General features: G+C 44.1%; 1 protein-coding gene across 1 annotated transcript; it reads right to left on the reverse strand.

Moving 5' to 3' along the window:
- Nucleotides 1-7904: 7904 nt before the first annotated feature.
- LOC141811914 (adenylate isopentenyltransferase 5, chloroplastic-like) lies at nt 7905-9074 on the reverse strand. The gene has a single exon (XM_074699992.1). The coding sequence runs from the start codon at nt 9072-9074 to the stop codon at nt 8142-8144; it is 933 nt and encodes a 310-aa protein (XP_074556093.1). The 3' UTR covers nt 7905-8141.
- Nucleotides 9075-11367: the final 2293 nt, after the last annotated feature.

An 11367-nucleotide genomic window follows, 5' to 3' on the forward strand; every position in this document is an offset into this window, starting at 1 on the left:
TAAACAAATCAAAGCGGTTGAAGTTTTTCTATTTGAAATCATCTCTCCTATTACTCTAGCAGCATTATTTGTAATCTCATATTTAGTATTATTACAATGCTCGTGTGAGTCACACAACAATGTAACAGGGTGTTAGGGTGTTAGAGTATTGCACCAACGAGAGATCTTTGTTTGAGTCACAATGATAGAACAGTGCATAGGATTATTGCCCGATGAGTGGTTGGAAAGAGATGTGGTCAATGAGACTGAGCAACACAGATGTGACGGAGATGTTGCTTGGACAGTAGCGACTTTGGTTGCAAAGAATGACACATGGAGAGACATAATTGAGATATCTGATTAGGGTCCACGAGCGGTTGATGACACATGGAGAAAACTGTCGTTTGCCAATTAGAATCAATGTTTTGGTGGCATACCATGCCATGGGGAACTATTCCTCACACAATCTTAGGTAGCCCCTCTTATTTATAAATAATAATAAGAAATATGGAACATTATAAATAGATTCCTGCATCTTATATGAACCTATAACAGAATGCAATTTCTGTGTGCATGAATTATAAAATGTTTAATTTCAAAGACTGCTCAACTTCTAGAGTATTGGACTATGGAACCATGGGCTATGAACTCTCCCATTGATTACAAAACTACGAGTGAGTGAGGTAGAAGAAAGGCCTTTTCTTTTTGATTATTTTACAATTAGATCCCTAACTTAGAATCAAGTCTCCAATGCTTCTCTTTAAATTGGTTGAAAAATATTGTAGAATTGCAACATGGTATGAATATACACAATTTTAAGACATCTCAAAGACTAACTTGACAAACTCTCACTGTTCCGGTTGAGAAGTGCTCCTGGACACGTCACCGGACCTTAGCTCGCCGGGGGCTGGAACGGAAGAAGGAGGGGAGGAGAAGAAGAGAGCTGGGAGAACTCTGAGGACCTCCGGACCTGCGAACAGAGAGAACGTCAGTAGGAAGGCCGGGTGTTGCCCCGGCGCGACCACTCCGACGCTCAAGTCAGTGGAGAAAACGGAGAGGAAGAAGATGAACAGTAGAAGGAGAACTTGAGCGTGTCAAGAGAGTAAGAGAGTTCGGAGAGAGTTTTACCTGCCGCGGGAGTGGTCTTTTAAAGAGGAGATGAGCGTGCGCACGTGTCACGTCATCATTAAGGAACGTCTTATCCTGATTAATGAGGTATCAGGAACCATTGAGTTCTCCGTCCCATCGCCGTAAAAGCATCACCTTGTCAACATCGGTGTACAGGCGGCAGGAATAGCATTAATTAAATGGGGCGTGGGTTTGTCAGAAATCATGATGAGGTGGGCCCGGGCGTTGCAGGGCGATTCGACGAGGATGTGGTCCCCTGAGGCTTCGGCGGAGGAACATGGCCGAATGGGTATTCAGCTGTGATACGGCTGAATGAGGATTCGGCTCAAGGGTATGGTCGAATGAGGGATTCGACTTAGGAACATGGCCGAATGGGTATTCGGCTTAGTAGCATGGCCGAATGGGTGTTCGGCTTAGTAGCTGTGGCCGAATGGGTGTTCGGCTTAGTAGCATGGCCGAATGAGGATTCGGCGGTGATTGGCCGAATGGGTATTCGGCTGCGATATGGCCGAATGAGGATTCGGCTAAGGTTACGGCCGAATGAGGATTCGGATTAGGGCTGTGGCCGAATGAGGATTCGGCGATGACCTGGCCGAGTGGGGATTCGGCTTAGGCTAGGGCCGAATAGGTCCTTCACTGGGGAGGTGGCCGACTGGCCGATTCGGCAAAGGCGACAGACGGATGGCGAATCGGCGAAGGCGATAGCCGAATGGTTATTCGGCAAAGGCAATTGACGGATAGGCGATTCGGCCGAGGCGACAGCCGGATGGGCGATGCGGCGGAGGCAATAGCCGAATGGCTATCCGGCAAAGGCAATCGCCGGATAGGCGATTCGGCAGAGGCGATGACCGAATGGCGATTCGGCGAAGGTCAAACGAGGGGTTATCGATGTCTTGATCAACCAAGTTAGGAGATCCACCTGGCTGTGCTTTTTAGGAGCGGGACCAGACTTAGACTCGGGTCTGACCACAGGTCCTTTAGATTACATCCGTAACATTAAGCCTCCCCACTAGTCTAGTCGAAGGCAGCGTAAGTGGACTGACTAGACCAAGTTGGACTCGAGTGTGAGTCTGGTCTGAAAACTTCGTTCGGTCTAGTTGCGCAACCGTGCTAAGTGAAACGATTATTAAGTGGAGGACACGCGTCACTTTGCTATTGGCAGCATTAATGGGAAGGAATGGCGGCGAGCAGGCGTGCGGAGCGGGCCGCTGTCTTTTCCGAGACAGGTAATTAAGGAGGCGTGCGGTTTGATGGTATTCTCGCATCGCCAACGTAGCATCAGCAGATCTTCTTGGGAAATCGCGATCATCTGACGGTTTGATGGAGGCAGTTGCCGAATGCCCGATTCGGCGGAGGCGTTTGCCGAATAGGCAATTTGACGGAGGTTGTTGCCGAATGAACTATTCGGCGGAGGCGTTTGCCGAATAGGCGGCTTGACGAAGGCATTAGCCGAACAGGGGGTGCGGTGAAGGTATCACCGAATGGACGACTCAACAAAGGCGCTCTCCGAATAGCCGAATAAGCGATTCGGCGAAGGCACTTGCCGAATAAGTAATTCGGCGAAGGCGGTGTCGAACCGGTGATTCGGCAAAAGCATGGCAGGATCGTAGATTCCGAAGGTGTAGCCGAAGCGTCGATCTTTGGCGAAGGAATAGCCAACTCAGTGGGGGTGTATCCAGACTAGTGATTCGAAGAGGAGATGTGTCCAAGTAGGCTATTCAGCGGAGGCGTTGCCAACTCCCTATTCGGCGAAGGCGTTGCCGACTCGGCGATCCGGCAAGGATTAATCGGCGACTCAGCGAAGGCGCCGCTGACTCGGCGATCCGACCAAGATGCTGTCAATCCGGCGATTAGACGGAGGTGATTTGGCAAAGTTATTGCCGAATGGGCGACGGAGGTGTTTGTTGAGTAGGTAATTCGGCTAAGGTGTTTGCAGAATGAGCCTGTGTGATCCGGTGGAGGTGCAGCCGAGCCGGTGATTCGGGTAAGGAGTAGTTGAACCAGCCATTCGGTGAAAGCCTGGTTGCACCGTCGGTTCGACGAAAGCGTGTTCGAACCGGCGATTCGGCGAAAGCGTAGCCGGATCATTGATTCGGCTACGGCATTGCTGGGTCAGCAATTTGATGAAGTGATGGCTAAGTGGCCGATTCGGCGAAGGCGATGGCTGGACTGTCGATTTTGGCGGAGACGTAGCTAATTCGGCGGAGACGTAATCCACTCGGCGAAAACACAGTTGAATGACGGATTTGACGAAGGTGTAGCCTAATGAAGGATTCACACCACAGCACGAGGATTCGGCGAAGACTTAGCCGAATCGGTGGAGATGTAGCTCAGGCGGCGAAGGCGTAGCCGAATCGGTGGAAATGTAGCTCAGGCGGCGAAGGCGTAGCTCAGGCGTAGCCGAATCGGTGGAAATGTAGCTCAGGCGGCGAAGGCGTAGCCGAATGTATGTAGGATTCCGATAAGGAGAAACCGGAGGCTAAGGAGAACCCGAATGTTAAATTCAGTGAAGATACCTTAGCAGCAGGAAGATTCGGTGGAGACGTTGCAGGATGAGGATTCGGCGAGGGCTTGGCCGAATGAAGGATTCGGCGCTGGTGAAGCCGGATGAAGGATTCAGTGGAGACGCTGCCGAATGAAGGCTTCGGCGAAGGCATAACCGTGTGAAGGGTTCGGCGGAGGCGCTGTCGCATGGAGATTCGGTGGAGGCATAGCCGAATGAAGGATTCGGCGGAGGAGTAATTCTTGGGCTTTAACTTCTGGAGTTCATGTTCATGATGGACGATGTGCTAACTCGCATGAAGGAAATATTTTGGTAGCTGTGTTATAGCTCACAACATGTTTGTGATGCACATTAGGGAAACACTTTGCATGCAGAAAAATACAACTCTAACTTGGTGAGGGCACAGTGGTGACGGATGAAGTGGGCTCTTGGTGAGACGGTAGGTTGCTAGAGGATGGGTGACAAGCTCCAATAGTCACCAACTCTGATAGGAGACAAGTTTGCGAGGAAAATGGGCAACAAGCTCCAACTGATGGCTGGCTCTAATGAGCAACAAGCTTGTTGAATGGGGAGCAATAAGAGAGGAAGAGGGAATGCCAATGGCAAGTCTTAGAGAGGTTAGATGGAGCAGGGATAGTGGAAGGGGCATTGAAATAGGGAGAGGACGAGAAACCATGATTGAATTTAAAGGGGCAAGTGGAGAAGGGGCATGGGAGGTAGGAGGGACAATTGAAGAAGGAAATTGGAGGAGGGGTGGTCGGAGAAGGGAACACAGGAGAAAAGAGTGATGAGGGAGGTGTAGTGGCATTCAGTGAAGAGAAAGCCATGACATAGGTGCTGCAGCTAGAGAAGTGAAAGTGAGGAAGTGGAAAGACAATCAATGACAATTATCTGAGGGGGCTTCAGATGAGGAAGATAATAATTTGAACAGTGAGCAGTGGCATGGTGAGAAGGGAGACAACTAATTTTAGATCTTTGAAAGATCATTTATGACGATTGCTCAAAGTTGTTGCATTGTAGATGCTTTAACATATGTGATGCCACTGATATCATAAAATTGTCCTAAATTAACTGTGTGATAGTTTTCTAGTTGTTGCTAAAACTGGTTGCAGGAAGGCTTCTTTCCTCGATATCTGTGATGACTTGGCCAAGTTGTCAATACATTGTTGCAGATTGTTACAATGACAAAACACCTTTTTGCTTTAGTAAAGATTATTTGTCTACATCATTCTAATCATATGTAATGGTGCACTTCCTATTTTTCTGATCTCTTTTTCATTCAATTTTTAAAGTGTCTGGTGGAATTTTATCTTCAACTATTAGGCTTTGATGTGTTAACTTTCCCTTTGTTTTTGGCTGGAACTTTGTTTTCCTAATATTCAAATTAAATAATTTTTTTATCACATTAACTAGAGTGTAATTACTGGTGAACACCATCCTTTCTATTCCTTATGCTCTAATGATTTAACTCAATTATGGAGTCTTTTAGTTACTGGTGAACACGTTGTATATCATTTCAACTTATTTTCTCCTATTTTATCATGTAGTGTAATTACACTTGCTCTTGATTAATAGTATTTGTAATTTTATCTTCGGTAGTAACCCCACAAAATCTTAACATTATCATGTTTGATACATTAACTGTTTGTATATCTGATTTCCTGATCATGAAGTATGACAGTATACAACAGTCTTGAAACTTTTCCCTTTAGCTTGATGGGTACATGACGATCACATAAAATTCTTATTTGCTCTTCTCCATTCGAACTGCCCACTCATTATACTAAATGATATTTTTATCAATATTTCCCTCTTGAATAATAGTTCCAAGATATCTACAATTCATATGAATTTCATGTTCAGCTGTCTCTACAAATCTTATATGAATTTCATGTGCAGTTCTCTTAATTGTTCCCTAACTTTTTTTACTTATTTAAACAAGATTTTGTATATTCAGTTTTAGTTCTCATTAAACAAAGCTCTTCTTCAAAATTCAATCGGTGTAGCAATTTTTAATGCTAACAGTCAAGGTTTCAAGAAACTTTCAATATTTTTTCATCAGGCTTGTGACTGTTGATAATTTTTGATCCACAATTGTACTACTTTCATTGAATTTGCTAGAAGCTTTGCAAATTAGTTGTTTGCTACTTTTGTCCTCCATTGTGAATTTGGGAGTGGCATAAAGTGAAATTGTAGATGTGGCTTAGGTATTTTCCCATTAGCAAGATTGCATTATTGGTACGTAAGATTAAGAAGTATAATAACTGATCCTAAGGTAAAATACTTGGCATACACTTGTTACTATTGGAGCTATTACAAATTATCCTGATACATTAAAATAAATAAAATTGAGATGTTTTGTTCACTTTGATAGTGGGATAGCACTCTTAAATAAGATAATTTTACACTGGTGTTTTTTCTTACCTCTATTTTTTTTTTCTGCTTCATGAACCTATCCTCTGTGCATTTCCTATCATAACTAGCGTAATGTGCATGCTACGTGAGGGATTTTGTCTGGTACTAAATAATTTAACATTGTGAGGTATGCTAACATTAACTCAGCACATGTCTGATAGAGATTTGTGCTGCAAGCTTGTTTTCGCCGTAACTTCCATTTAAATTATGAAACTAAGCATGAACAATTATCATCAGTTGCTAACTCGACTGCCTCCACGAGTTGTTTGGTAGCCCCACAGTCAAATTTTTCTTGTCATTGGCTTTCAATTGTTTGTCAACTTGTCCATCGTTTTGTCAAAGATTTTCTATGCTACCTTGAGGCATTTTTTCAGCTAGAAGATAGGCTGCTAGTAGAAAGGATTTTCCATAGAATATAGTATGGTTCATTTGTTCCCCCTTGATAAGGATGCAAAGATATTCTTAAGGGTTAGAGGCTACATAGGATTTTGATTAATTCATCACAGCATTTTCCAATGGTAGAAAATCAAGAGTGTTCTTTTGTATCCACATCATCAAAGGATACCCCTCTTTCAAAATTTATCAAAATAGTGTTCTCACCCATAATTTAATTTTCAAAATGCCCCTCTGTATTTTTTTACCTTGTTTTAGCTATAGTTATTTTAAAATGGTACAATTTTAATCAAAGCTATTCTAAAATATAACATTGAGGGGTATTATAGGTATAAAATTATAAGTAGGGTGTTTTAATAATTTTTTAAAGAGAAGCGCTCGTTTGATTATATGGATAATTAGGGGTATTCTTTTATTTTTCTACCATTTCCAATAGATACGAGTAGTGTTCTTGTAATGAAATTAATATATAGTATTTTAAATTTACAAGGATGGCATGAACTGATTTTTGGGCACTTTTATTTATGCAGAAGCAATCAAAATGAGGACAGACGCACTTTTTAATTGTTTCTTGAAAGACCTCCCAGATTGCTCTTCTAGCGCCAGCAGTGGATCAAGTGAAGGAACGATTACACCGACAAAAGCACTGTCATCTACGGAAGCTTATCCTAGAGCCGATATGGAGGATGCCCATTCAACTAAAAATGATCAAGCAATTTCAGCCGAAATTGGCACTGAGGTGCAAAACATGCTGAATGATCGTTTCAATTCTCTTAAGAGAATATGGATCAACGAAATGAGACGAACAGCTTCTCTAAGGTGTCCTACCATCGAGTCATCCATCATTCAGCTGGAGGTGCTATCTCAGAAGATTAGATGGCTTAAAGGTTTGGCGAAGCTAGATCCTGAGTTTTCAAGTCCTGTGAAACACTCTTGGGAATTTGTAGAGAGCTGTGCCTCACTGAAATAGAGATAGCTCCAAACATGACATTGCTGAGTCTGAGACCTGGGAAGTGTAGTTTCTGGGCATTCAACTACCAGATCTTACCCTTCCTTCCTTTTCTTGGTCAGTTCTTGTAATCATGCTGTTTAAGCAAATTTACTTGCATTCATGTCTGTAAATGCAAGCCATGAGACCTTCGCATTTGTCAGCCAAATTTTGAGCTACTCTTGATTTTTTTTTTCGTTCTCCAATCTCATCTTAAATCCTGTTCTCAATATTATTTTTAAAAATAATTTTAGGAAATAGTCTTCGTCAATCGAAAATAGTCTCGTTGGCTAAGTTCGATCGACAAGGGTTAAAGAAAAAAAAAAAAGGGGTGTTGAATAGTTATCACAAAGTGAGGTGTCGGTGCGCGACGCCTTTAAGGCAAAACAAAAGTATTAAGCATCCGCTAAAAATAAAATAATATTTTGAAAAAAAAAAAACACCACCCTCTCTGTCGACAAACTTTATAAAATAATAAGGGCCCACAACACCATTAAGGAAAGGTTGGTGGCCCCTACATTCCGGAAATTGATGCAAATATTCAGTCCAACTCTTCCTCCATAATCACCACCACCATTAACTAATGCATTTAATTATTCTCCATCATCATTATTAATTACGATTAATTATTTAATTGTTTTATTCCTATCAATTCGTTCGCGGCGTGCGCAGCCTCCAGCGCCGCAGTTGGAACCGCCAATGCCAACCAACGGAAGCAACTCCTCTCGCCTTCATTTACGTGGCCCCCACCACGCTCACTACGGAGGAAGCCACGTTGACCAAGTCAACGACGACGTTGACCATCGCCTCTGCCGGCGCCTCTTCTTCTTCCTCTGCCTCCGCCCCCAAGAAGTTCTCGACGATCTCGATGCTGGGATTCACCACCTGCTCCGCCCACGCTGCTTCGGCCTCCGCCCCCTTCTTCCGGAACGCCTCGGTGGCGTCCACCCTGACCATGCCCCACTCCGACAGGGCCGCCAGGCGGCGGATCTTCTCCAGCTGGCAGCAAGTCAGCTTGCAGTTGTTGGCCTTGATCTCCTCGAGGGCCGCCTCCAGAAGTCGCTTCTTCTCCGCCTCGTCGGCCCCCGCGGCTTCCTCCCGGAGGTACCTGTCCAGTTCCGGTACCCCGATGGCTCGCCGCACACCGCGGGTGTAGTCCGGCGCAGCCACGTCGGGGTCGAACATCTGCCGGACCTCCTCCACCATCCCACGCTCGACCATTCGGTCCACCCGGTCCGCCACGAACCGGTGCAGCTCCGGCTGGTGCACGTCCACCCACAGGAAGCAGCACTCGTTCCGCCTCCGGAACTCCCCGCGCCCCCCGTCCACCAGCTCCTTTATGTAGGAGTTCGACCCGCCGGCGACGATCGGGAGCCGCCCGCGCCGTGCCACCGACGCGACAGCGCGCGTCGCGGCGCGGCGGAAATCAACCGCAGTGAAGTCGGCGTCTGGAGGCAAGCAGCCGAGGAGGTGGTGGGGGATTCCGGCAGCCTCCTCAGCGGTGATCTTGTTGGTTACGACGTCAAGAGCGTCGTATACTTGCATTTTGTCGGAGTTGACTATCTCGCCGCCGAAGTAGGTGGCCAGGTCGATGGCAAGGCGGGACTTGCCAGTGCCGGTGGCGCCCATAACCAGCACCACCTTGTTTTTGGCCTTGAAGGATCCCATGCCTATGAAGTAGCTAACAGATATATATTAATTATGAAGTTGTGCAAGCTATTAGGGTTATTATTTAACCAAGGAAGGATATATAGAGCTCTTCATTGGATAGATAGTGCATGCATGCAATATATATTTAAGTTGTTACAAATATGAATAAATAGAGCGTGCACGCGGCGATGAGGATTCTTACTTGTGAGTGAGACACAATCTAATATATTGTAACAAGGAATGAAATTGGGAAGGATGAGGAGAAACGAGAGAGAGAGAGAGAGAGAGAGGAAGTTGAGTGACAAGACTGAGGGAGTGAATGCAACGCTGATGCCTTTTTATAGTGGGCGTGACTCGTGAGGGTGGAATGATTTGTTTAATGGAGAAAACTATATATTAATCAGCTTGTAGGAATCGAGTCTATTTTAATTATATGCGCGCGCTTAGAGTAGGGCTGGAAATAACGTCCCACAGACAGAGAGAGTAGACAAGTAAAAAATAAAAATAATAAAAAAATTATGATTATAGTAATTTCAATTATAACATTGAATAAAGTTTAAATTATATATATATATATGTTATATGGTCCTCTTGTCTAACATTTAGTAGGGTGAGCCATGCTATCTTCAAAGTAGATTGGTCTCCAATGATCTAGTTTAGAAGCAGTTGTTTGGATTCCTATAAAAATCAATGAGAGTTAGAATGGAAGTTAAAATGGACCTTGACTCGATCACTCTAAGGCTCAAGTAAGATCTCTGATCGACAGATGAGAGGAAAAGAATAGTAGTTGAAAGAGGAGTGACTGGAGAATGGTCTGATGCGTATACATCTGGTCGTAAGTGATGGCTTCCTTTAATACCTTGCCTAGGCTTGAGAAGAGGTGTCCATGTCTTCTAGGAAAAATAGCTAGTTGGTCACGTCTTTCGGAAGAAATGACTACGTTGTGCATGTCTTTTAGGAGATATAGCTATGTTACCCACGCTCTTCAAGAAAAATGATATGATAAGCCACGTAGGATGTAAGTCCCAACTAAAGGCGACTGGGCTGATTAAGCTGAAGAGGTTGACAATGCCAAGTAAAGTTAGCTGAGTTGAGGAGGTTGGTAGGTCGCACTACTTGGGAAGTTGAGAGGTTAGCCTTTATTGGGAAGACTTCACAAAAGAGGTAGACTTTGTTGGGAAGACTCTTCGAGAGTTAGACCTCAAGAGAGGTGCCTTTATCGGGAAGACTCCTCAAGAAGTAGGCATCGGTGAAGGATCGAGAAGCAATAGGGGGGTGAATAGTGCGTGTCATATTTTCATAATTTTTAAACGTACTCTTTTTGTTTCAGAGTTAAGCAGCGAAAATTAAAACATAGAACACCAACATACACAAAGAACAAGTTTCTTTATTGCTGGTTCATAACCTTTAACTGCTACTCCAAGGTATATAATTCTTGATCGCTTCGGTGGGCAATCTACTAATATCCTTTTTCTCAAAAGAGAAAAAGGTTCGCCTTTGCAAAGAATAAGGAACGGTAATATGTTTACCGTCCTTAGATAATAAAGTAGAAAAGATGAAAAATAGAAATACAATTTTACCGACACTAAGGATCTGAAGATTAACACGGGCGTCAGAGCAGCAGTTGGTTGTAGCGTCAGCATTTTAGAGCAGAATGAGAATATACTTGAGATCTAATAATGAAGTCTCGAGTCAAGGACTTCTTTTATAGACCTTGATTCGGTCTACTGATCCCATTGATCAGTACATCGATTGCTTGGGAAATTGGATCTTGATCCAGTTGATTGGTCTATCGATCCACCTTGGACCAAGCCCTCACCGCTGCATCAGCTTGTCAATAAGAGTCTTCTACCACGCCAGCGTTGCCATCCTTATCCTTGATCGTTCCTTCGGCCACGTCAACAACCTGGTCCTTATCTAATGTCACGTCAGTAGAATTCAAACTTCGACATTATCTAGTGCCACGCCAGCCACTCATCCACGTCAGATGCCATGTTAGCACACTAGTTGACTGGGTTGTCAACTCAGTGTTCGGTATATAGAAATAGTCGATCAGTCTATCGATCCTGTTCGGTTTACCGATCGTGTCGATTGGTTTATTGATCCTGTTAAAATGAGTTAGCATAAAAATATAAATTTGATAGTTAGAGTATATTAATTTTTGACAGTTGACATTGTCTGATCTCGATTTCAAAATTTGAGTAAACCCCATAGTCGGATCGACGCCTAAGGATGCCCTTGTAACGAGAACTCATCCTTACCTATTCTTCCTTTTGGAAGAACCACTCTGCTACAAGAGCTTATCTTGCTA

The sequence above is a fragment of the Curcuma longa genome, chromosome 17, assembly GCF_044706935.1.
Source record: "Curcuma longa cultivar G26 ecotype Majalengka, Jawa Barat chromosome 17, ITB_CL_G26_1.1, whole genome shotgun sequence".
Taxonomy (NCBI): Eukaryota; Viridiplantae; Streptophyta; class Magnoliopsida; order Zingiberales; family Zingiberaceae; genus Curcuma; species Curcuma longa.